Source organism: Annulohypoxylon maeteangense (assembly GCF_022496945.1).
Source record: "Annulohypoxylon maeteangense strain CBS 123835 unplaced genomic scaffold GGS22scaffold_12, whole genome shotgun sequence".
Taxonomy (NCBI): domain Eukaryota; kingdom Fungi; phylum Ascomycota; class Sordariomycetes; order Xylariales; family Hypoxylaceae; genus Annulohypoxylon; species Annulohypoxylon maeteangense.
The window spans coordinates 236403-262309 of record NW_025953259.1 but is presented as its reverse complement, the minus strand read 5'-3'; the positions used below and the strand labels follow the sequence as shown (position 1 = coordinate 262309).

Sequence of the window (25907 nt, the reverse complement as noted above, 5' to 3'; positions counted from 1 at the left end):
GCAGGTTCGAACTGAACGCTCAGTCGATTGGGGGTCGTCGATTCATCAGATGAGCTGCTTGAGTCGTCGTTGCCATTAGAATCTTCATTTCGGGCGTGATGATCGCCGGAAGGAGACGGAATATTAGCCTTGCGCATAAGCTTTTCAGCTTTTCGGGTTGCGTTGCGCGCATCCTCGGCTGCCTTTTCGGCTTTCGCTTGACGATTCCACATCGATGCATATCGACCATTGAGTTCGAGCAGCTTTTCGTGCGTGCCCTTCTCGACGATGGTTCCTTGGTGCAATACAAGGATTTGATCTGCATGGGTAATTGTAGAAAGTCGATGCCTAAAGGCGGTCAGTTGGGCCGGTTACGGAAACGCTATAGACGAAACAGTCTTGAGAAGAAAAAAAATTTTAACCAAAAAATTGTCCAAAAAAACTTACGCAATGATTAGCAGTGTACGCCCGCGACCGATATTGGCGAGTCGGGACTGAATCTGCTGTTCCGTGTGGCTGTCAAGTGCCGAGGTGGCTTCGTCAAGCATGATGATCTTAGGATTCTTGAGTAGCGTACGCGCAATGGCCACCCTTTGCTTCTCACCGCCACTCAAACGTAGGCCACGCTCGCCCACCTTAGTGTTATAACCATCCGGGAATGACATAATCCTCTCGTGTATGCTAGCAGCTTGGCAGGCCGCAAAGATGTCGTCGTCAGTCGCATTCTGGTTGGCGTATCGCAGGTTATACATGAGTGTATCGTTGAACAGGACCGTGTCTTGCGGCACTACTCCTATGTAGCGTCGAACAGAGTCAATCGTGACATCCTTGATGTCGCGGCCGTCGACCCTGATGTTTCCCTCTTGACAGTTGAAGTAGCGATACATCAATCGAAATAGAGTAGACTTGCCGCCGCCCGATTCGCCGACAAGCGCTGTGGTCGTGCCAGGTTCGCAAGTGAATGTCAGGTTCCTCAGCGCCGGCTTTCTTTTGTCGTATGCGAATTTGACCTTAGAGAATTCGACACGACCTTCGCACGAAGAAAGATTAGCGGCGCCGGGGCGGTCAACGACAGTAGGACGCTGCTTGAACAGTTCCAATAACCGCTCTCCAGATATCATAGCTTGCTGCACGGTCCGGTAGAAGGTTCCGAAAAAGTTGAGCGGACCCTGCAGCTGGCCTAAATAGGTCATCAAAGTAACGAAGTCTCCGACTTTGCGGCTACCCATAGTTACCTGGTACGCGCCAAGCATCATAGCGACCAGCATCCCGATCATGAAAACCAATGACTGGCAGATATTCATCGTGCTTATGCTCCACGTGACCCTAGCCTCCGCAACTTGAAAATTCTGAATAGCTTCTCTGTAGCGATTGAATTCGAAGTCTTCCGCGTTGAAATATTTGACCGTTTCGTACGAAATGATCGAATCATTCTTAACCGCTTCTTCTTCTCTGTCCGCATTGGACATCGCCCTTCTCTGGTCTGCGGTCTTGGATGCCATTCGTATTGTCAAGAACAAATAATAGAATGTAATTGAGCAGACGATGACGGCGTAGACGGCGTCGAATCGGACGTAGAAATAGCTGACAGCTACAAACAAGTCGATGAGCATTGGGAAGACCTGGAACGTGACCTGTTCGAGGAAAGCATTGACGGAAGAGCCCTTGTTAAGAGCGGATAACACCTCTCCAGTCCTCTTGCCTAGGTGGAAGTCGAGACTTAGAGAGTGAACATGTTCGAACGCTGATGTGGTAAGGGCTCGGTACGTGTGCTGCGAAACAGGGATCCATAGCAGTGACCTAAGAGACCCCAAAAGCCCGGACGGTCCTTGAAGTAACTTATACAAGATGAGCAGTCCAAGCGAAACCCAGGGCATCATAAGTTTCTCTCCCTTCTCGAGATCATCCCCCGAGAGCTGGTTTGTGACAATACCAATCTGGTAAGGAACCATGATGTTCACCCATCGCTGAAGAGCCAGCAGGACGAAGCAGACGACGACAATAATTTGCAATCGAAATTGCTTATTCGGCCACATATACGGGAAGAAGACAGAATAACCCCGCAGATACTCGAACCAGGTAGTATGCGGTAGCTTCTCCGGTCGATAAAATCCGGCATCCTCGTCAACCATTTGATGGCTCCCATCAGCAGCACCGTTAGTGTTGACGGTGGCGGAGCCGTTGGCGCCCGGGTGTGGAGAATGACCGTTTGTGCGATAGCCGTTTGCCTCCCCATTAAGTAGGGGGGTGGCTTCGTCAGCTTCATAGTCGTATTCTTGTCCCTGTTCATATTTCTCTAGCTCGGCCCGACTTCTCAGCAATACGATGGTAGAATACACTACTATCATGCCTGTAAGGAGAGCGATCCTGCCCGCAGACAGGCCGAGATCAATCACGTCCCACTTGTCTACCTCGTCTACAATCACATACTTATCGCGATCGAGATTGGTCATGACCTTGTGGGGGCGAGACAAAATTATGACTTCGCAGACAAAGATGATAACCTCGCCACAAAGCGCGAAGATCCAGGTCACAATATGGACCAAGCTCGGGCTGCTCTTCCAGTCGAACATAGTCAACGTCAAGTAGACGTAAAGGAAAGCCGAGCCAAGGACAAAGACCTAAATAATTGTCAAAAAGGCGAAGGATTAGCTGACTGTATTGTTACTATAGTTGCGAGCCCGGGGAGTTCTAATTGCTTACGGTTTTTGGCTCACCGCACCACCATCCATGTTGCCCATCTGCGCTCCTGTGAATTAGAGCACGAGCGGCAATTGCGCCGCCGGTAGCAAGAAGTGTCAATGTCGCCAAGATCATGGAGAATTGGAAGAACCTTCTGGCGTGAGGAGAGAATTCGTCGGGATCTGTCGCATCGTCTTCAGATCTTCTCCTCTTGGTGACCGGCAACGGCTTGCCGCCGGGGCCTGTAACGGTAGGAAGGACTACATCTTCCTTACGCATAGCGGTGTAGACGGAATGAGTGGCGCCGATGGCGATAAAAGCCAGAAGCAGGAGGTCCGGGTAGAGGTATTGAGTAACATCTCGCACTCTCTCCGCCGGGGAGTCGGGAGGGCTGATGATGACTTCAGCCATCTTGGTCTGTGAAACGTGCGAGTCAGCATAGATATTCACAGGAATACATAAGACCTGTACAAATCGGACGAGGGCATTGCACTGCATGCTGCAAGGCGTGCTTGACGTACATATTACTGACGGCAGTGCTTGTACTGGGTCATTGCCGCAGCTGCACAAGATCACGACCCCCCAATTGCTTCAAGCAGCAGAGCCCGGAACTGCCTGACTGCAAATTGTTTTGGCCTACGGAATGACTGACGACTGTCGGATTTCCAAGGTTCAAGAAATCAACAGGAATTGAAGGTCAAGTGTTCTATGCTCGGCTCGAGTTAGTGGGATACCGAGTCCATGTTCTGGTGGGGCTTGGTCACCAGACGGTGTTAGTGGCGAAAGCCACGCTCTCTGCACACTCTGGCGGACTGACTCGAGACTAGCGTACCTTGACGGTGACGGAGAAAAAAAAGTAGAGACTCCTTGTACTGAAAATGTGCTTATGAACGAGCAAGTGACGATGAGGCACTGCTTCGGTCTAGCCAGGATCTGCGCCAGGGGATAAAGAAATAAGTAATGTATGTAGATGCAGTGCTGGCACGGCGGGGGGGGACCCCTTTGATGTCAGAAGTTATTAGGTACGGTTATGGCCTGGCGTGGGCGTGAGCGTGGGTGTAGGCGTAGATGAAGCAAGCTGAACAGTACTATTAGATAGACCGACTGATACCGACTGATGAAGCTTGCCCTTCCTTAAGAGACTGGGGGGGTACAAATGTAGTGGGTAACCCTTCCAATTATGGTCTCACGGGGGGTTGGGAGGGGAAGTAAGAAAAAAAAGACAATTGCAAACGAGTGTATGTCTACTATGTAAAGAACAACCTTGGAAGATTGTATAAAGGTATAAAGGTATAAAGGAGGTGTTGTTGTAGAAAGGTCGGAAGATCTCAAAAGTCGTAGCGCGTTGCACAAAAAATCGAAAGGAAGTATGTATGTAAAAGTAAGTTCCTAGGATTTGTATGGGTGGGTAGGGTAGCAGCAGTAGCAGGGTCTGAAAAAAAGGTGGGATGTGCCTGTCTTGATTCTTTTCCCAAATTCAGATCAGGTAACCCGAACCCAGGGTAACAGATCCTTGCAAGATAGGTACTGTAGGCTGTAGTCTGTAGGTCGGTAGAGACTGGAGTTGTATCGTGGAAACTAGTACGAACTAGTGCTGTGGATGTTGTTTGAAAAATAATAAAACACAAGACATAGATTGTGCTGGGACCGTCGTTGGAAAAAAAACGAAACGGGAGAGGAGGGGTGGAAGAGAGGAAACCGGCGTAATGTAAAGTAATGTAATGTGTCTAAGTAAGATAGTACTAGGCATGTAGGTATGTGTAGGTATGTAGGTAGGTTTCAAGGTTGGATGTAGGTAAAATGGTAAGATAGTCGTGATAGTGATGAACGAAGATACAATGGTAAGTAGTTTGTATAGTTTGTAGTTTGTAGTTTCGTAGCTTCGTAGCTTGCTTGTAGTTTGAGGATTAAAAAAAAGGTGGTGTGAGTGAGAGTGAAAGATGTGGGAGGATAGAATTGGTAGCTGGGATTCTAGACCCGAATTGCTAAATGCACGTTGATGGGGAAGGCTCAAGATGAATCAATGATGAGCTGTCGGTACTCGCGGTGGGAGTCGCCGTTACGGGAATGGTAATTGATAGAATAGAAGGAGCCTTCGAGATTAGTATTTTTTTTCCCTTCTTCTTCTTTTCCAAGGTCGTCTCTTTCCCTTGAATGTTCCCTGGCTGGCTTTAGGTAGCTACCTTAGGTAGCTGTTGTATTGTGACCTAACGAGGGAGTAGCGACGAAGTTCTTTCTAAGTTCCTTCCGTGCCGTTCGAGGTACCAGGTACGCGTTGGATACCAAAAATGTCCCGAGGCTTCTAGGGCTGCTAGGGCTGTTCTGGCCGTTCTAGCGGACAATTATAGCTAATCAGGTAGCTATCCTGCTATCCTAACACGTCCACAGCTGTTAGAGGACCTGGCATAAATAACTTAACACATACTTTGTGTTGACCAAAAAATTGGATAATCGGAACCATCAAAGGACATTGGACATTGGACATTAACCATTTTTGAACAATAGGTGAATTAGAACGCAAAGCCGTAAAGGCCCAAAATTCGTCCCTAGCTCCATTTGATGCTAATGTCGAATAAGGGGATGTGGTTTGTCAGAGAGGCTTACACTAAGTAGCCAAACGGCTTGTAGCCTTCTCACCGCCTTGCATCTAGCTCTAGTCCTGGTGAGGGTCGAGGTTGTGATTGCAGCGCGCCTGCATGCATGAAGTCCAAGACTTATTCGGCTTGACAGGGGGTTGCGGCGGTGCTCTAGACGCCTCTGGTCTAGCCTAATAAATAAATAATAAAGCTGTCCCTTAACGGTGGGTTCTTTAGAAAAAATTAAGGTGTGGTGGGGTTGTGCTCGTGGTCCGTGTTCCGTGTTCCGGATTCCTCGTGCTGTGGCTGTGGTAGTGAGATGGATGGTAGATGGTAGATTGTAGATTATAGATTGTAGATTTGTAGATTCGTAGATTTGTATGTATGGAGAACCTTGAAACTCCTAGAGACATCAAGATCGCCTAAAAGAGGAGAACCTTTGGATATATTATACACTTGTGGTTGTACAGCTTGTTGTACAGGTTGTATAGATTGTATAGGTTGTACAGGTTGTACAAGACCAAGGCCGTGACTGTGACCGTGACTGTGACCGTAACGGTGACTATTATATATCCATAGGTACTAGGTATGTATATATATGAAGGTAAAAAGCAGGGACCTCCGGATCCTTGAATCCTTAGAACGTCAGGTAAGACAGCGACCCTATAAAGTTTAGTTATAAGTTATTATCATGAGGATGGAACCAGTCAAGAAGAATTTGGAGGAAATAACGTTCCAGGTAGACAATAGACCATTCTCGCCTGTGGGAGAATAATGAGAATAGCCTTTTTGATAACTGCAACCCTATAGTGAGCCGGCGGACCATGGATAACCATGGACGATAGTGTGGATAAGGAAGATGGGACGATCCCTAATATATAGAATAGCAACGCGTCAATAGGTTATAGGAGAGCCTTAAGAGGCTTCCTATCCATCGATTGATCCGTGACCTGTGCTCCCATGACGACCTCTTGCCCTTCGAGAGGGTATTAGTGTAGGTATTAGTGTATCAGTGTATCAGCGTACCAAGCAGCCGCAGATTCCCATTACCATTAGGCCGGACACTGCAGCCGAGTAATCTGTGTTGCGCGCGGTTTTATTCTGTGTCACATTGCACATAGGTAGGTACCTTTTAAACAAGAGTAATACCTATAAGGCAAGTATAGAGGTGGTATTGGTCCCAATGCTTGTTTAGAGACTTTTCCCCATTTGCCCAAGAAGCGCCCAATCAACACGGAGCTCCAACCGCATGGGATAGCTCGAACGCCTTAGATACCTTAGGCAGGTAGGTATAAGAAAATGTGAGTAAGAGAGGGAGAGTGAGAGAAAAAGTGAGAGAATTAAAGTGGTATGTACTTCGAGTATCTTTCGGTAAACCCCCTTCCCCTATTTCTCATGGAGGACACATCATAGGGTCGTAACTACTTGAGTAGATGAGAGCCGATCAACTAGATCATCTGATACTCGATGGCCAGTAAAGCTTAACAGGATGGATGCGAGCCAGTTATCCCGGCTCAATTCGGGTAGAGTCGCAACTCTTGTACAATTGTACGTAAGAAACACTTTCTAGATGTAGTTCATGCCGGAAGGTTATGGGAACTTCTTCAAACGCGTATCAGTTGTAGATAGGAGGTAGGTAACTTGTCAACCCCCGGGTACCTCCGTGGCCATCTAGCTGGTTGGTCTTTGGCTGTTCCCGGTTACCGTATTAGGTATGTGGAACGAGAAGGGAGATGGAGACTCTCCTTCATGTCAAATATGAGCCACATAAGAAAATCGACATAGGAGAATTTCATTAAGAACACTTCCCTTATTTTCCTTAATTATATCCCCTACCCCTTCCTGCTATTGTGTAGGTATTCATGAATATTCATGGAGATTTCGCTCGAACATCCCAATGTGGAGGAGTAAAAAAATGAGAGGGGATAAGGGAATAAAGAAATAAGAGACATCCATAAGAAAGAAACTGGGACGGCAGATGGACTGTGTCTCACTAACTGCTTTAGGGCTCTGCCAACTTCGGCATCGATTTAATCATCCAGGTCCAGATCACCAATCCTGTCTCCCCTCTCGTCATCACTCTTTTTTCACGAGCCTAGATACCCTACTACCTATTTCAACCGGGCGGGACACCCATCCCATCAGAAAGCTCCTCTGCAGCTCAGCTTCCCTGCATCTCGCTTGTCTGGTCCCGAAGTCTGTCAAGGCTGGGTCAGTAATGTCTTGGCGCCCCAGCTTACTGGTCCTTCTCCTGACCGACTCCCTCGATAAGGCACGATAAGATCCAAACCTGGTCGACCGGTCAAGAAGTGGATACGCCTTTTATGCAGTGAGATTCTGAAAATCGACAAGAATGCCTGCCGCCCAAAATCCCATGTTCATCTTGCCCATAAGTTTTCCATTTGCGGAGTTCGGCTCCGAGTCCGTGTAATAAGTAGTGTAGTATCCGTCCGCCGAAACATCTTAACTAGTCATTTTGGTCGTCCTAAAATGCCCTGGATGTTCTGGGTCCTGATTCCTGAATTTTTCAATTCCGCATTTCTCATCTCCGCCATTGCATTTGCATTTCCTAAACTTCGCAACGTGTCATACAGCAGCAGTAACCTACAGAAGAACCACCGGCAAATCGCAGCAAGCCATTGGCAAATTTGACCGTGACATGGGTGGCAGTAGCGCGCCGCCCCCACACCCCCGGCCTTGTGCCATGCCATGCTATCATAATAAATTTGGCGGGTATATAGTTGACCCTCACCATTGTCTATTATTTCCCGCTGCCATGAGATCCAATGTTGGGTACAGATGCAGTCCCAAGTTGGTATGCTGACTTGTAACTTCGGAGCACGGCTGCAAAGCCCGTGTGATAGCTCACGGGGGTACTTCTACCATGGCCATTGCCATCCACACCGAGGATGAAAAAGCCGCTAAATGCTTCTGCCGCGTGGGTTGGACAAGAATGACTTGCAGGCACGGTCCGTTTCATGGGCCGCCTCGGCTAGGCTTCTCGATAAAGTCTGCCATGGTGTATGTTCTGCAGATGGACACAGATTTGGCCCTCCTTGGCGCTCTTGCCGGACATCCCTGCATGTCCAGGTGGACAAAGAACGCAAAGAACGGCAGCAGTCGTGTCTCACAAGGCTGAGACCATCTGGGGGCAACCTGGCGCAAGTTCATTGCACCGTCTGTTGATTTGAATCATCAGAACCTTTGCGGGGAAGATTGCCCCCGACCCCTATACCGACGATGGCAAGAGCCTTCAGGTGCCATGAAGTCAGAAATTAGGAAAACTGGAGTCAGTTTACCAGATTCGGGTGGTGCCATTGTCCACGTCATTATCAATAATGCTGCCCAGCGGCTTACGCAGAAGAAAGCCTTTTCAACCCTGAAAATCCCCCCATAATAGAAATGACGTTTTGCGGACACTTGTCTCTGGGGTGTTTATGCAGTGACTGCTGCAAGTATCACCGCAGGTCTGGGGTTCAGGCAAAATTGCAGGCTCCCAGTGAAGAATGAGAAAGGGAAGACCATCCACTATGCTGTGGAAGCATCTAGTCCTTGTTAACCAGGTTTCGATTTTTTAGGTACTCCTAAGAATAACCGCTAGTCAGCAGCCGCAAAACATAAACGAGTCTGCAGGTAATACGAATCCTACCAATGGACTGTTTCCTGATGCGGATAAAGGTATCTCAAGACGTATATTGATGTATAAAGCTCGCGGTTAAGGTTGACAAGGTTGATGTTTTAGATGCAGATGCCGACGTCACCTCCTTTTGCCGCGATATTGAGGCTCTTTCTTCGCCTGCCTGTTGGTGGCAACGTCCTGCAGCTGTATAAACGTCTCTCATAAGATAACTTGGTTTCAAAACCACGTGTGTTGGGGGGGTACAGACTTACAAACTTGATCGTCGCCTGCCTTTTCGAAGACTATTAGGCTCTGATGCTGCACATGAGCGGTGAAGGTGGAGAAGGAAATTGTTGTCACGAGGCCTATTAAGTAGCGGCCAGATCTCATGTGAGGTGGTTAGGCTTACGAATAAGAATGGACGTGACAGCAAGTAGCCTTTACGTGCCATGGACGCGGGTCAGCACTCTTTTTTAAAGAGCTGAATATGAATGGGTCGGTTGCATGATGCCGAGAAGCATGTTATTATTGTAAAAGATGATTGAGCGAGGAAGCGTAATTCCACATTCATAGTGGATCTATTGGGGACGAGAGATCAATGGGGACAAGGAGCGATTGGACATGGGCAAGAGCGAGACGACCGTATGCCTCCAATGCTGAAAGACCCTACAATAAGTCAACACCTACCTGCCTACATAATGCACGTATGGAAACTGCCAATGCTTAGTTAGTACCTATTTAGGGAATAGGGGGGTTATGACACAAGATAATTATACAAGCGAGATCCATGATATACTACTCCACGTATCTTTAGAACCTCAACCTGACAGTCAAGAAAAGTTAAAGCCATGTCAATCAATGAAGTAACATCCTTAAGGTTTATTGTATCAACTTCAACTAATCTGAACACAGGTGCCTCAAAAGATCTTCTTCCTTCTCCAAGTGAAATTCAGGGGTGCAGTTGTCAAGTTAGTTTGAATTCCTCCCATCAATCCCATAAAATTGAAACGTTAAACTTTACATCTACAGGTATATATATGAAATACACCTTTTCGAGGGTCAATTGGCTGTGTAATGGATGTACTCCTACCTGGTATAATTTGTCATAATTAATGGAGCTCATTACGTCGGTGGCTACTCCCTCTCCTGCGTGACTCCCAGGTCAAGTTACTGAGAAGTACCTTATCCACCCAGGCAAGACTTTGCCCCTAATTCGTCAATTATTGATACGACGCATTTACTAGGGCTGAAATTCGAACACGCCAGTCGATGTGGCAACCGATATAAGGATCGGTTAGCTTGCTTATTGGACCAGAGTTATAAGATATACAGGGCGGACAAATTCCCTACTAAGCTATAAAAATGCACCTCTCGGCACATTGTGTGGTATTGTGTGGCATTGTGTGGCATTACTTGGCCGAGGTACTCTTACTCAGTACCTGCTTCTTGCCTTTTCAAACCTCGAAAGCCTAAGGATGCAAGGGCTGATCTCAGTTACTTCACTATGTAGATGGCTGTGGATCTTGTCTAAATCTAGGAAGGCGTGAACAAATGTGAATCAATACTTATAGTTATTATCCCTGAAGAGTTTATTTTAAGTTCCATTGTTTTGGAATCCTGTATATATTTTTTATCACATGAGCTCTGAGCATGTACATGTGGCTTTTCTTCCCATTACCTCCTTGACTCCACGATGATTTGTCCTTCCACATACCACCCATGTATCTCCCATGCCAGCCACCTGCATAGTACCCATTTCAAATATCCAAGAAGACCCATGTAGTCAACTGCAGTGCCATCAACGATCCTAGGTAGCATTCGATGCCTCGATGTTTCGATGCTTCGATGCTTCGATGCTTCATCACTGCTCCCTTATACATGTGCAATGGTAACTCATCTATGGTTCCCCCGATCAGACGCAGCTGGGCTAGCTCCTTGTAGCTCCCTGTATCCCATTGCCACACCTCTAACGGCCCTGACGTTTCTACTTCCTCATTCAGCTTACTGCATGGTGCGGCCCGTCCTACCTGGTCTTAGGCTGGTTCATGGTTTCCGGTAACCTGGTAGCCTCCTATGCGGCCATGATTCCTGTGGGTGGCTGACCCCCAAACCCAATTTCCTGCAACCCGGATCCAGCCGGCGCCACGTCCATACCGACTCTGCATATTGCAACCCTCCCAGATCTTGGATATGACCCTGGGAGGTGCGTTTTGCATCTGGCCCAGCCCACTCACGAGCTCAGAGGCTGGACGCCGGCGCGGGGGGACGTCTGCCAGGCTAAGATCGGGTAATATCGTCGTGGGGGGCACCACTGCCGGTGTGTCGGTCTAGTAGACCTTCGTACATGAGAGCTAATGGAACTTTTCTGTCGAAGCTGACACAAACCCTATCCGACAGCGCTTACCGCTAGGACACGGAGGCGCCACACCCGCATATGAATGGCTACGCGCACGGGATATCCAATTGCGGCTTCACTATCACACTTCAGGACGGCTGCGCGTGACAGATCGGAGACCGCCACGTTCCAGACTCCTAGTAGTTGTGGCACTTGAAGTTATAATCTTCCAGTTATGCCCGAAATTCCTGTGCAATGGCCATTTATCATGATTTTCGGTCATCGACCATATGACCAAGTATTTCGCGAGGCTTGCCTATCAAACAGCGGCTGCTTGATGTTAGAAACCGTTTAAGTTAACTCGGTCACGCTTGGACTATTTTAACTGACCATATCCTAACCTGAGTTCACGCAGCTACCCGAGCCGCGTTTGCGTTCGACGAGAATTACCACCGGCGAGATACGATAATGTCCAGGCTTACTAGCACATGTGTATCGAATACTCGAGGCCTAAATCCCGGTGGATGACAAAAAAAACGACATGTCCCGAGTTGGTACATGGAAGATACTTTGTGTCCAACTCACAGATACCTGTCGATAATTAGACTATCCTTAAGATAGGAATCCGGGGCGAACGTGGAACAGAGATGATGCTGTTGCTAGGCGCCGTTGGCCAGTACTTTAATCCGTGGGTAGCCTTTTAAAACGATGGCCAATTAAACACTTGGGGCATCGGGGCCTCACTCAGCACGTCGAAGCGAGATAATGAAGTTATGCAGGGCGAAGGCTAGGCGACACGGTCGACAAGCCTCTCAGCGTCAAGAGTAAGCGGCCCCAGTCCGATGAGACGGCAACATATCGTACGTACCTACGTCGAGTTTCTCATCCCAATGCGTGTCTTAGATGAGAAGACGCATTGTATATTGGACATGCTATACATAGGTGCTAACAACAGTTGCGACAGCAGAAGCAGAACGGGATACAGTAGGGAGCTAATGCAGATCACGGCAAGCAACGGGGCTGCGAGAAGCCTAATTTCACGACCAATCGCCGTTCAGCTACCCCGGGAAACCATCTCGCCGTAACCGCCATCGACAGGTGTCTTGATTCAGACCGACTTTTTCTTTAGCCTCGAGGTCATCATCTGCCTTCGTGTTGATTGATGCCCGCATTGCAACATCGTCATCCCAACCAGGTTAGGTAGATGCGGTTTGTCATATATCATATTACGGGGAAGCCTAGGAAAGAGCCCAACGCTGCAAAGAATCGGTCATTTGAGCTGGCCAGGGAAATGGACACCTTAGCGCGACCGCGGTAAGAGAGTTCAAGTTAGATTAGCGAATGGCATCGAGGTCGCGGCTGATCCGGCAAACTCTGATTCGCCGCTGACAGACCGAGCCGAATGCACGATCCTTACACTGCAGGCTATAGTAGAAAAGGGAAGTAATAAGTCGGTGAGAACTACAGATGCGACATTGACGATAGACCCCAGATGACATTCCTTGGCTTCTTGTCAGCAGCGTGATAAAGTTGGGCTATGAGTACCACATAATGGTAACACGTTCGTTGGGAATCACCGACCCGACCGGTATGCGGTTAGCATATGGAGTACCTACGTGCGGCCGTCTGGGCTTTCGAAGAAGCCGTTTCGCTGGAGAATTGCCGCCGCGAGATTTACTAGTAATTACAGATGACAACCAGGTAAGCAAATGAAAGGTTCAATGCATCGTCAACGTCGTATTTTTATAATTTTTGGAGATGTTGAATCGACTTCCAAGGTTATCTATCGTACATACATGGATCCCACCACAGTTTTGACATTCTCCCTTGAGTTACACTATTAATAGAAGCTCATATCACAAATGAGAGAATGCATCAATGACATAATTGGTACTAGGTGGTTCACATTGGCTGCCGGCACTTGTGTCTATCATATTACCTTCCATTCGTTTCTACACACCTATCAGTACCGGTATTCTATGAATTTCTTCGGCTTCCCACCTCGGTATTGTCTTAAACAAATACAAGAATTACTGTTGCATTGAACTAATATATTTCTTTGTAAAATTTTCGTACTATTTCAAGTACCTTAACATCTGCCTCTTCTATCGAGCAATTGTCCAAGGATATTGAGTCTTTGAAGCTGAGGATACGATATACATACATCTTAGAATACCTAGGTACCTAGTAATATTGTTGCTACGCCATCTCATGGACCGAGGTCCGAGGAGCTTGAAATGTGTAAAAAGATAGAGTCTGATAGACACTAGGTATGAAGTAAAAGTCATCATTGCTAAAATTGAAAACTTCCATTGCTTAAATTTCATAAATTGATGAAGGGAATCGAACTTTCTCTTTGGGGCATGGAAGTCTTCTATATCAATGAGCAGAAATTATAAGCGCATAAATTCTCGAAGGAGCGTAGATGTCACGATTCCACACATCGGGTGCGTTGGATCTGATCGGTAATAACTTTACTTGAATTCAATATTAATATATAGTAAGAATAATATTAATTTACCTGTTACTTGGGGATCTCATGTTAATGGTCAAATCGTAGGTCTGGGTAAGATGTTTATATTGTACCAGGGAAGATCTAAAAATGGGGGCAGATCTAAGAGTTACCTAGCCTCGAACCCCAAGTCTCTAGCCCCAATTGTCAAGGATCAAGCCACAATTGAGAATCTACAAAGACCCACATAACTTAAGCTTACCCTACCAGGTCTAGGCGCTTAAAGAGCGGTTTGAGCCCCACACCGGCCTACTTTAAGCTATCCACTTATTACATAGTACGAAGCTATTTCAGCCTCGCCCTGGCAAACTTTCCGGATAATTGTCAGCCTCGCCTTACCTAGTACCGACCCAAATCCCACTGACAATCCCCGTGCTGCGAATTGCTCGTGCATCCTGCTTTCTCGACTGCGAATTGCGCTCGTCGATCACTCTGCAAAAAACCATCAAGTCGCCGTTGGCAAAGAAATCGAAAACACACACATTCAACCCTTTTTGTCTTCTAGGGAACCGCCGCGCTTTGAAGAAGAAAAAAAACATTCCACCGAACCGGCCGTCAATTTCGGGGACCGTCTCGTATCCCCGTCCATCTGAGCCACACCTACCCATCTTCTAAGCTCTGATCCTCTCAAGAGTGAGGGCAGGTTATATACCATCAAAGGAGGGGGACCCAAATCCTCCATCCTTTCCCACCACTATCCTACCCGACCCTATCCCACCACATCGCCAACCGACACAATGTCGCAAACGCCAGTCAAAGTACCGCCTTCGGCCGCGTCCTACACGCCCGCGACGCAAGACTCAGACCTGCGGTCGCAAATCAACATGCTTCTCCTCCGAGAAGGTCACATCGCCAAGTACGTCCCTACCTCCTACTCCCCATTCTCCATCCTCATCCTCTACCTCTCCCACAAACAAACCCATCCACCCCAAACCCAAAGACCAAACTAATCTCTCCCGCAACAGAATTCAAGAACACCTCCTCCACTCCCTAAACGCACACACCTCCAACTGGCCCTCCGCCGTACAAACCCACGCCCTCGCGCTCCTGCGCTCCGGCGACGTAACAACATTCCCCGCGCTCGTGCAGCGGGTCCTCAAAGACGTGCGCCACGACACCCTCGCCCTAGCCGCGGAGTCTAGCGAAACGAACGGGACCTCGAACGGGAAGGCGGGGGTAAACGGCACTTCCAACAGCAACGGGAACGGTGCTAGCGCAGGTAACGGCGACACCAGTAGTAACAACAACAACCTCGCAGTCCCGCAAGCCGTAGTCGACGCGGTGCTGAAGCTGACGCGGGAATGTCTGGAGTCCGTGTGCGAAGTCGACGACGGCCCGGCCGGTTAAGAGGCTCGGTCGGGGTCTTCGCCGACGACGAGCGCGTCTGCGTCTCCATCCCACGAGAACGACGGCGGCCATGACGACCCCGATACAGATACGTCGGTTCGTAGCGACGGGGACGTGGAGACGGATACTATACACTGTGCATTTAGTACGAAGCAGCCAGAAGAATAGACGATGGAGAGGCCCAACATCGACGATGACGGAGTGGGTTAAGGATCTGTATACCTAGGCACATACACGACGGGTTTAGACAGAGAAGAATCCAACGAGAAGAGGGGGTATACGGTGAAAGAGGGGATTCTTCTATTCCGTTGCACGATTACTACGCGTTATTTTCTCTCTTCTCAGAATTGGCATGGGTGGAACGGGGGGAGCATTGGCGTTAGCAGCCTGGTTTTTTTTTGACTTACGAGGCCCCGGGAAGACATCTGTGGCAGCGTTTTACTTTGTATTCTCTGGTCGGCAGCAATGACAAGCATCATTCAAACATTCTGGATTACCTAGTACTTGATTAGAAATGATATGCCTCGCTCTCACGTCTTTTACCATGGTAGCCGCTTATATATAATTGCGAGGCGTTAGGTATTAAGCTGTAACTATTGCAATAGAGCTCCCAATGACATGACACTGCTACGATCAAATTTCACACTTCATAAGCACATATATGTGACATAATAGTCGTTATGATACTGGAGCAAGGCAAAGTCAATTTATGAATCTATCGTAAACTAATTTGTTCCCCTGATGTACCATACCATATGGCCACCATTCCCCATTCCGATTAGGATAGACACACCATTGAATTTGCCAAAGCTCAAAAGGTCATACCTATCATCGCGCAAAGAAAATAGGCATCGATTCATTCATGCCTAGCATCTGGGGTTACCTCGGATCTATCATAAATGCAAATGACTTTCGCAAACCACCACAGAAAGGGGAGGTTGGCACTGAACGCATGACCCTCCATAGTGGGTGGTATTGCCGATTATGTCGAGGTGTTTATAGGGAGCAAGAGTACAGTGGCGGATTTTCTTATAGCTGTCGGCTATGAAGAAACTTAGTCGTAGAGGCCGTCATCGTCGCCAGCTTGACCAAAGTTGTTATCATTGTTAGCGCTGGCGTCGGCGTTGCCTGCGGCGGCCGGGAACTGGAAGAAGGCGCCAGGACCGGCATTCTTCATTTGCTGTGCAAAGGCTTCGTACCGACGAATCTCCACGTCGTTGACGGATCTTCGGGCCATTTGCATGGCTTCCTCGAAATGGCGTTTGGTCAGCTCAGGAACGGGGTCCTCAACTTCCTCATCCACATCCATATCACCGGCACCCTCAGCTTCACGAGCGCGTTGACGCTCAATGTCGAGAGTGATAGATTCCTTGATGGCAATCTTAACGGCTCGTTGGGTAATGAAACCAAGATCGGCACCAGAGAATCCATGAGTCTTGGATGCAATGTAGTTAAGGTCAACGTCACCAGAGACGGGTGTCTTGCGAAGCTGGGCCTTAAGGATACCGAGGCGGCCAGCCTCATCGGGTAGCGGCACGTAAATCAATGAGTCAAGACGACCCGGACGGCACAGAGCGGGATCCAATTGCTCAGGCCTGTTTGTAGCTCCGATAACGAAAACGTTCTTCTTCGAAGTCATACCATCCATTTCTATTATGCAACGTTAGCTATGCAAAAATCTCCAGTGAGGTTCAGAGAGAAACTTACCAGTCAAGAGCTGGTTGACTACACGGTCCGAGGCTCCACCAGCATCTCCGACAGATCCACCACGGGCCTTGGCAATTGAATCCAACTCGTCTAGGAAGACGACACAAGGAGCGGCCGCGCGAGCCTTGTCGAAAATATCTCGGATGTTGCTCTCCGATTCACCAAACCACATGCTCAGCAGCTCTGGGCCCTTCACGGAGATGAAATTGGCCGCACACTCGTTCGCAACGGCCTTAGCCAACATCGTTTTACCTGTACCAGGGGGGCCATAGAACAGGACACCACGCGACGGGGATAGACCGAACTTGAGGAACTTTTCGGGATGGTCGACAGGGTATTGTACACTCTCCTTGAGATCTTGCTTGACCTCTTCCAGACCTCCGATGTCTTCCCAGCGGACGTTGGGAACTTCGACAACCGCAACTTCGCGGAGAGCAGATGGGTTGGAGACACCCAATGCGAATCTGAAGTTCTCCATGGTGACACCTAGAGAATCCAAAACCTCGGCATCAATGGTATCCTCATCAAGGTCGATGAGATCCATCTTCTCACGAATCTGCTGCATAGCAGCTTCGGAGCAGAGAGCAGCGATATCGGAACCGACATAACCGTGAGTCTCGGCGGCAATTTGCTCAAGGTCAACATCGTCACCAAGCTTCATGTTCTTCGTATGGATCTGAAGAATCTCGAGACGACCGGTGGGGTCGGGGATACCAATATCCACCTCACGATCGAAACGACCGAAACGTCGCAACGCAGGGTCAATGGAGTTGGGCCGGTTGGTGGCGGCCATGACGACAACGTTAGATCGAGCTTTCATGCCGTCCATGAGGGTAAGTAGTTGAGAGACAACACGTCGTTCAACTTCGCCGTTCGTCTTCTCTCGCTTGGGGGCGATAGAATCAATCTCATCAATGAAGATGATAGCGGGCGAGTTCTTCTCGGCCTCTTCGAATGCCTTTCGCAGGTTAGATTCGGATTCACCGGCCATCTTGGACATGATCTCAGGACCGTTGATCAAGAAGAAGAAGGCGCCAGTTTCGTTGGCAACAGCACGCGCCATCAGCGTCTTACCAGTACCAGGAGGACCGTAGAGCAGAACACCACGAGGAGGCTTGATACCGATAGACTTGAAAAGTTGAGGATGGCGTAAGGGTAGCTCAACCATCTCTCGGATCTGTGCCATCTGCTTGCGGCAGCCACCAATGTCATCGTAGCCAACTTCGTTGAGGTTGTTCTCCTCTTCCTCACGCTGGATCGGCTCGCCCTCGCAATGGATCACAGTATCTTGTGCAACGATGCCGTACTCCGGAGGATCAACCTCCACAACCTTGAATTCCACCTGTCGCATGCCACCTCGGACGATGAAAAGGTCGCCTTGGCGGACAGGTCGGTATGCTTCTCGGAAGTATGGGGCAAGGAAGACATCGAAGAGGGAGCCGGTCAAACCCTCAACGGTATCGGCAATGGGAAGTACCGCGATGCGCTTAGCCTGTTGTTGGTGTCAGTAGGCAGTTACTCTGAGGACTTGAACAAATTAGAAAGAGATGACGTACATATTTGATGTCCGGGCACGGGTGGATGGTGACAATGTCGCCATGCTTGACCCGCAGGTTGTGACGGACAACTCGGTTGAGTCGGGCACTGCCATCATCAAGGTCGTCATCGGCAAGCACAATCAAGACGGTATCCTTTCGCTTCTTTCCGCGTACGAGAACGGTGTCGCCTCGAAATAGCTGGAGCTGCTCCATAGTGTTGTTCGAAAGGGCGATGATAGAGTTGTCATCGTTAACAGCGTCGGTGACCCTGTCCATTAGTCAATGACTACCGCTGGCTTCAGCATCATAGGAATTGGTAGTACGTACATTAACTGGTTAGGCTTCTTCTTCTTCTTGAGAATAGCCGTCGAGACATCATTCTCCTACAAATAATTGTCAGTCTTGAACTCTTATGGGTATTAGGATGGGTGGGATATCTTACAACTTCCTTGTGCTCGGTACCGGAGACATCGCTATCCAAAAGTCAGCTCAAATTCTGGTGTACAGCAAAATAGTTTCTATAGTATGGTAAAACTTACGCCAAGTTGACCTTTTTCTTGTGTTCAGGCTCTGGTGCCATGATGATTGCTGTGAGAATGAAAGTGTGTTTGTATTGAGGTCGGTATCAGTGGGGAGTTGTAGAAGTTGTGCGTAGAATCGCACGAAAAAAAGAAGGTGGGCGGATGTGAAATTTGCGGGAAAAGTCGCAGACGAATCTTGTTCCTTTGCAGCGACTCCGGATGTGCAAATTTGAAGAGGTTTACGATTTGCGGAATGGGAGAAGGGAGATGGTGTTAAATGTGGGATGTGAGGAAGTTGTTGAATTTCGGAGTTTGGTTGCTCTTACGGTCCTTAGTACAGTAGTGTTTGAGCTGTTGATGACGAGAGGCGGAAGGAGCTCGGACCAAGTGGCCTAACAGCACGGAGCCCGCCACACCTTCCAATGACTTCCACAGCCTAACTGTTGAACAAGCCAGATTCACCTGCCCAAGGCTTACTAACCGATAAAACTTTATCGACAGGCAGACAACTTGCTACGCAATCAGGCATCGACCGTACCTGCATACCAGGTACGTGGGCAACGCACCTACCTAAATATTTGGTTTTCATTGCCTCGTCATCTTCCACAGAACATTCTAGGTTTAATGTTACATGTCTTAAAAAGCCTTTATCATTTTTTAATTTTGCATGCAGACATAAATGATTGATCAATGTCTGTTCCACATATCAGCCAGCTAGAAGCTTCCTATTTCATCTAATGAGGCTCGCAAGTCCCAGGTCTCCATTATCATCCTAGTGCTTGCCTTACTCGGAGCCTCACGCCTCATTCATATCTTATAAATATGCCTACTATAACACGGCTTCACCTTACGTTGCCAGCCATTAGTTGACTGGTCGTACAGCGAGGAGCCTACTGGCCTGCCAGCTAGGTACACAGGTCATAGCACCCAGTACTCTGTCCCGAGAGCCAGGTATGGATGCCACTGGAATACATACACTAACCGATACTCCAATAAAACTGTGTAATGAAAATATGCATTCATACCACAGCTTATCATATATTTTCCATTGCTAAGTCCCAGGTTATTTAAAGATCTCTAAGAGTCTAGATATCTAAAGGGATTGACTTTAGAGGGGTCGTCAACTATCACACTCTGAAAAACAATTGATTATGTACAGGCACTGTATTATGCGCATTACTTAAAATAATGACGATGCCTCCCCAAGATATATATCATAACTTTTCTTGAGCACCTAGAGACTACCTAGCTCAGGGAGTTCGGACAGAGGTTTACGGCGGATGACTTTGCGTGAAGATACGGGGAACTGCCGCTATCCTAATTACCATGTTACTCTATGAAACGATGACATCACTCACAATAATCTTATCTCCCAGATCCCACAAGAGCCCCAAACTGCACCTTCCGTCAAAGTCAAGTATACCGATTTCTAGTTCCTTTATCGCACGTGACCCATTCGCCTCCTCTAGTAAGAGACATTCTATGAGACGTATTTTGGCCCTGATCGATATACTTAACTCATAAGGAACCTCAAGTTTTATGATACCAATCCTATAAATGGGGATACTCATAGATACCCCATCTTCTTGCGCTAGACCTAATTAGACTAGGTACCACGCCCCACCCCTAGGATCACCATCTTCGTTGTCGAAAGCTTCCATATAAATTCCAGTCGATGCATAACTTACCGTGCCAGTCCTTCTCATATCTATTGGTAATATACGCAGAACGTCTTTTTCGCAGTGGTCTACTCGATACGGTCACTCCCTAGTAGATACCAGGGTTCAGGATTGCTCGGAAGCCAATTTGTAGGTGTTTGTTTTCATAACGTATCTATACATAAGTAGCTTTGTCGTATAAACCGACATACGTGGGATGGCAGACATAAGTTCGTAGGGTGCGTTATCTCTGGAAGTCGGTCTTAGTGTTTGGTTCTCTCATGCCCGAATTCTTTGGACTGAGTTCGGCCAGTTCGAGGATATCGTTCTTTTCTATATTGTTCTTAGGCTATAAGCCGCTCTTATGGAATAGTAAATCGGTACCTTGTGTTTGTTTTTTGCTAGACTGTCTTATACCAATGTTTTTTTTAAAAAAAAAAAATGCGGTAGAATGGTAGAGATGGGTGTGTACCATTCTAGCTTAACTCGAACTAATCGAGATCATGAAGGGCTTGCCCATAAATGCTCCAAGAGTACGATAGTACCCAATGCTTTAACGAATTAGCTAATAGTAGGAGACATGGTGCGTAAGCAGTACACGATTGTCTCAGCCATGATTGTGAACAAAATCAGTTCCAACTCAGGGCATAGAAGATGCATATGCTTCTGAGACTGCTGTTGCGGAAACTGCGGCTGTAGTCAGACCGTACTGCTAAGTTAAAGCTCCTAGCTGTGATGGATGTGGTTGGTTGTTGTATTCAATAAGCAGCCACATTAATAAGACACATGCAGCTTGCTATTGGTGAACACTGTGACGAATTTGATTAGCAAGCCATCGGAAATGTGTGGTTACTAGGTAGTGTTCATTAGATTAGTAACTCCTTATACAGGTAAGTAGCCTTGCCTAGGAATATTTGCATTTTCTTCATCGTATGCTCTGGTGTCGTATAGCAAATTGCGGCTAGTTTTGGAGTGCTACGGAGCTCCCCAAAGTATTCCTGGTGATTTGGTAACCGCCTCATTCTGATGATCGGCCTTTGTATACCGCAACGGACTGCCAAGAAGCCACAGGTCTCAGCCGTGTTTGCCGCGGAGTAGATTGCTCTATGCCACTTAACGTTTGATAGGGCATGGTGAATCATCTCTATCCTGCCGGTATCGTTGGCGAAGTTTGAAAGAAAGTTGTACCATTTTAAAAGCACGAATATAAATCGTAGAAATTCTCCAATCATCACACACTCGAAAACCACTCGACATACGGCTTGCTTTGTGCATAGTCGAATCTCAAGAAAACCAGAGCTAGGTGTACGAGACGAGCATATAATCGAGTATTATTAAAAAGACGGGACCTAATAGACATGGTCAACTGAGTGGTTGTTTATATCATTCTTTTACCTAAATTTTTGTTGATAGGATTGTCATAAATGATTGAAAGATCTCATGCTCTGTAGTCGAAAGGAAAGTGGAGAGCGTAGCAGCGGCCAATGGATGCAGCCCTTGAGGCTGTAAAGGGAAAGCTAGAAGTCAGAATATCGTGAACCAATGAACGGTAGGTTGGTGAGACTCGATAAATAATTGGCTGTATTCTTTTCCTAGTTGACCGAATCCATAGATCGCTAAATTTGATCCCCTCGATCTCACTCTGTCAACTAGATCCCGTCAACAACAGGATTTCGAGTTGCAAGACGCGGGAAGCGCTATGTGCTTTTGGCTACCGGACGACACAGGGTTTGGTTAAAAAATCTGGAGGTGCGTAATGCGGGGACTCTCATGCAGGTAGGTTGTAGGAATGACGGCCATTTTTGGCAGGGAGCTTTCAATGAAAATTCCAGCAATTGCTTTCAATTTCCAACTCAGTTCATGCCGACGAAAAGCGCACTCGACAAAACCCGTCGCCAGCCGTATTGAGACCAAGTATCGTAAAATTAACGGATATCACCAGGACACAGAAAATTTTTGCGAGACAGAACGTATGTAATATGCGTGACATTATCAGCCTTGCTCACACGAGCCGTTTGGAAAAAGGGATCAATTGATTGTCAACATTCTCCACATCGAATCAATTGCCCAATGATATAGGCACGATATAAACGTCACGATAACTTGGCGGCGACTTCCCCGAAGGCTAGTTACGAGTTACAAAGGTGGTTCAAGAATCTTGACCAACCTCGGCAGGTGCGAGAGGTCAAATCATAAGACCACTCTCCACGGCGGCAAGTAGATCTCATGGAATAAAAAGTATCTCTTAACAAGCTAGCGTCGTACTAGTTTAGTCTGATAAACAATCTCAGCACCATCTTCAACCTTCAACCTTGCAGATCTCATCAAGTCATCGCGCCGTTATGCATAACAGGCTCCACCATTATCTAGCAATTGAGGTAAAGATAGCTGCATAGATATGTAGCCAGGGTTTCAATGCTTGCTATTCGTTTCTAAATATTACTTGTCAAGTATTTCCCCGAGCTATTACATCTATCTCAACTTCTCTTCAATCGTTTATTCATATCTCTTTTGATCCAGTTATACTTATGTCCCATCGCGTGAAGTAGCTCGAATCGGTTCCATATATCTACCTAGTTTCAGCCCCTCTTACTAGGGCACCACCAATCGCGATCACCTCGTCAACTATCTCAGGTCCCGGATCACCATCATATATTAGGTGCTTAAGGAAATTTGGAACGCGATAATCTGGGTATTTTGTAGATATTGAGGTTCTCGCAGTTTCGTCTACCCAAATTTTAGACAATGACGGCGAGGCAAGTAACGACGTGGGATGAGTACAATCGCGGGGCTTCGCCTGGTAGAAGCAACAGTCTATCATCCCTTGCCAACCAGAGCGTCCAATCTGAAGATCAAGCGCTCCTGAGTGAGCAGAGTGGATATGACGATGAGCAGCCCCGACAAACAAAACGAAGGTTCGCAACTCTTCTATTAGGTATTTCATTTCTGCATAGACCAATTATATTAATTTTTTCATAGATCGTCTATAACGAATCGCCTTGCTACATTATCAGACATTGGTGGTGTCAACAGTATCAGATCTTTTAGTAGGAGCTGGCAACGAGCCTCGGTATTCCCTGAAATTATACCGCAACAGCCGTCATTCGTATTTGCTCCAGACCAAGAGCCAGTCCAGACGGTAGATCCTAGTCCTTACGCCAGGCGCGATGTCGAAGCAGGCCCCAGGGCATCTCTTCTAAGAAGAGATCTTGAAGAAGCACCAGCGTCTAGCACTGCCGACTATGAGGATTCTGGACCCGTGGGAACGCCCCCGTCACGGACCGAAGGCCAGGAAGGCGAACGAAAACCTTTTGGTGGTGACCTTTTCAGAACGGCTTCGCCATCTGGCTCTATTCGCAGCACATCGATATTCTCGACACCGCCACACCTAGCTGTTCCTCCTCTGATCGGTAGCTATGGTTCCATTCGAAGTTACGGTACTGTCGAGTCGGCGGCTACCCATTCTACCATGATCCATGCCGCAGACCTATGGCGCCAACAGCAAGAATCTGGCGCAAATGTGCCTGATGGAGAACGCCAACCCATCTTAGTGAAAGAGGTCGAGCAGGAAGGAAGAATTGTGTTACAAGTATCCGGTCAATCAACTTTACCCCAGACAGTTGTAAATTCTACCAAGTATGAAATACTCTTTACACCCTTTGAGTGTATTTTGCTAAATCTTCATCTAGCGTATTGATTGGCGTTGGCTTATTGAGTCTCCCTATGGGCCTGAAGTATGCCGGTTGGATCTGTGGGCTAATCGCACTTGGTTTATGCGCCGCGGTGACCAGCTGGACGGCGAGGTTGTTGGCAAAATGCATGGATCTCGACCCTACCATGATCACATTTTCCGACATAGCGTTTATTTCCTTTGGTAGGAAAGCGCGCATTGCAACAGCCGTACTATTCACCCTCGAGTTGCTTGCAGCTTGTGTGGCTCTTATTGTCCTTTTCGCTGACTCTCTAGCGCTTTTATTTCCTGGTACATTGAGCGTCACCGAGTGGAAAGTCCTCTGTACTATAATCATGATACCCTTGCAATTTGCTCCGCTATCTATTTTATCATTTACAAGTTTCATCGGGGTGGTCTCGTGTCTAAGCAGTAAGTCTCTCTCCAAATACATAGAAATTACGGGAATGTTGATAAAGTGGCCCAGTCGTAATTATTGTCATACTTGATGGCTTATTGAAACCCCATACTCCTGGTTCTCTCATAGAACCAGCTGCGACCTACCTATTCCCTGCCAATTGGTTAACTTTACCCTTATCCTTTGGATTACTTATGTCACCATGGGGTGGGCACAGTGTTTTTCCAAACGTAAGGATCATTCCAAGACCCAAAAGAAGGAGAACTAGCTAATAGAAGTCTAGATATACCGTGATATGCGTCATCCATACCGTTATAAAGAGGTACGACATCCGATGACTCTTTGCATTGGGATGAATTAAACTGACTCATAATAGGCGGTTACATACACATTTAGCTTTACCGTAAGCATTAAGGAACAAGAGCCCATACGTTTTAAACAGGACTAACTTTTTACAGCTGATAGTAGATGCTGCAGTAGCCATCGTGGGAGTTATCATGTTTGGAGACGGTGTTCGTGATGAGATCACAAGCAATATTCTTCAAACCACGGGTTACCCTAACGCTTTGAATATTCTCCTCGTGGTTTTTATCGCTATCATTCCCCTAACTAAAATCCCTCTAAATTCACAGCCGATCGTCACAACACTAGAAGTTGTATTCGGTCTTCGCCAGCAAGTTGTTGCCGAAGAGGCGTCCTTGATCGGATTGTCCAGTACCTCAAGGGGGTTACTAAAAGCTCTGGTACGAGTGTTGACGCTATTGGTATTTTTGGGAATTGCTATTCTCTTCCCGTCGTTTGATTCGATAATGGCTTTTATGGGTAGCGCTCTCTGCTTCACGATTTGTGTCACGTAAGTCCCGAAGCCCCCGCCCCCCCCCCCCCCCCTTTTTGCAAACCGTCGTTTACCGTATCCATGAACTAACGGCCTTTCAGACTTCCTCTAGCCTTCTACCTAAAGCTATTCGGACATGAGATCGCTGCAGGAGAGCGCATTCTCGTTTGGACTGTCATGCTCACATCTCTCACCATCTCCATCATCGGGACAGTCTGGGCCTTCCTACCAAAAGATCTTATTGGAGCGAATAACTAAGTGGATTCGGGAACTATTCTTCGTACCTGAATGTTTCAAATAAGGGGGATTTCTTCGGTATCTAAAAGTGTTTGATGATTTCATCAACGATGGGGTCCATGTGCATCTTGAAGCGTTAGCAAGGAGCATAGCGTCGATTAGTATAGTACAATAGCATTATGACTGTCACTCATCGTAGTAACCTGAATACATGCTATCAGCCTATGGAAAATTCGTCTTCGATATACCTACCTACACATATAATGAAATCAT

At 47.4% G+C, this 25907-nt stretch overlaps 4 protein-coding genes across 4 annotated transcripts; 2 read left to right on the top strand and 2 right to left on the bottom strand.

Annotated features, from left to right (window-relative positions):
• Positions 1-422: 422 nt before the first annotated feature.
• Positions 423-3072, bottom strand: GGS22DRAFT_180536 (uncharacterized protein; the record flags this gene model as incomplete). The annotated part of the gene is made up of 2 exons (XM_047963777.1): positions 423-2600; positions 2683-3072. The coding sequence occupies 2 exons, from the start codon at positions 3070-3072 to the stop codon at positions 423-425; spliced, it is 2568 nt and encodes an 855-aa protein (XP_047817239.1).
• Positions 3073-13849: 10777 nt separating this feature from the next.
• On the top strand, positions 13850-15581 carry GGS22DRAFT_166881 (uncharacterized protein). The gene is made up of 2 exons (XM_047961917.1): positions 13850-14559; positions 14669-15581. Exons 1-2 carry the CDS (start codon positions 14441-14443, stop codon positions 15048-15050), a joined length of 501 nt encoding a protein of 166 aa, XP_047817238.1. The 5' UTR covers positions 13850-14440; the 3' UTR covers positions 15051-15581.
• Positions 15582-15734: 153 nt separating this feature from the next.
• GGS22DRAFT_166880 (AAA ATPase) lies at positions 15735-19373 on the bottom strand. The gene is made up of 6 exons (XM_047961916.1): positions 18835-19373; positions 18738-18768; positions 18623-18678; positions 18314-18563; positions 16758-18249; positions 15735-16700 (listed from the first exon to the last, which is right to left on the bottom strand). Exons 1-6 carry the CDS (start codon positions 18873-18875, stop codon positions 16105-16107), a joined length of 2466 nt encoding a protein of 821 aa, XP_047817237.1. The 5' UTR covers positions 18876-19373; the 3' UTR covers positions 15735-16104.
• A 3469-nt stretch (positions 19374-22842) lies between these two features.
• On the top strand, positions 22843-25843 carry GGS22DRAFT_30052 (transmembrane amino acid transporter protein-domain-containing protein). Its single transcript, XM_047966750.1, has 8 exons — positions 22843-23389; positions 23454-24110; positions 24164-24576; positions 24632-24792; positions 24846-24884; positions 24939-24965; positions 25021-25415; positions 25499-25843. The coding sequence occupies exons 1-8, from the start codon at positions 23220-23222 to the stop codon at positions 25653-25655; spliced, it is 2019 nt and encodes a 672-aa protein (XP_047817236.1). The 5' UTR covers positions 22843-23219; the 3' UTR covers positions 25656-25843.
• The last annotated feature ends 64 nt before the right edge of the window (positions 25844-25907 follow it).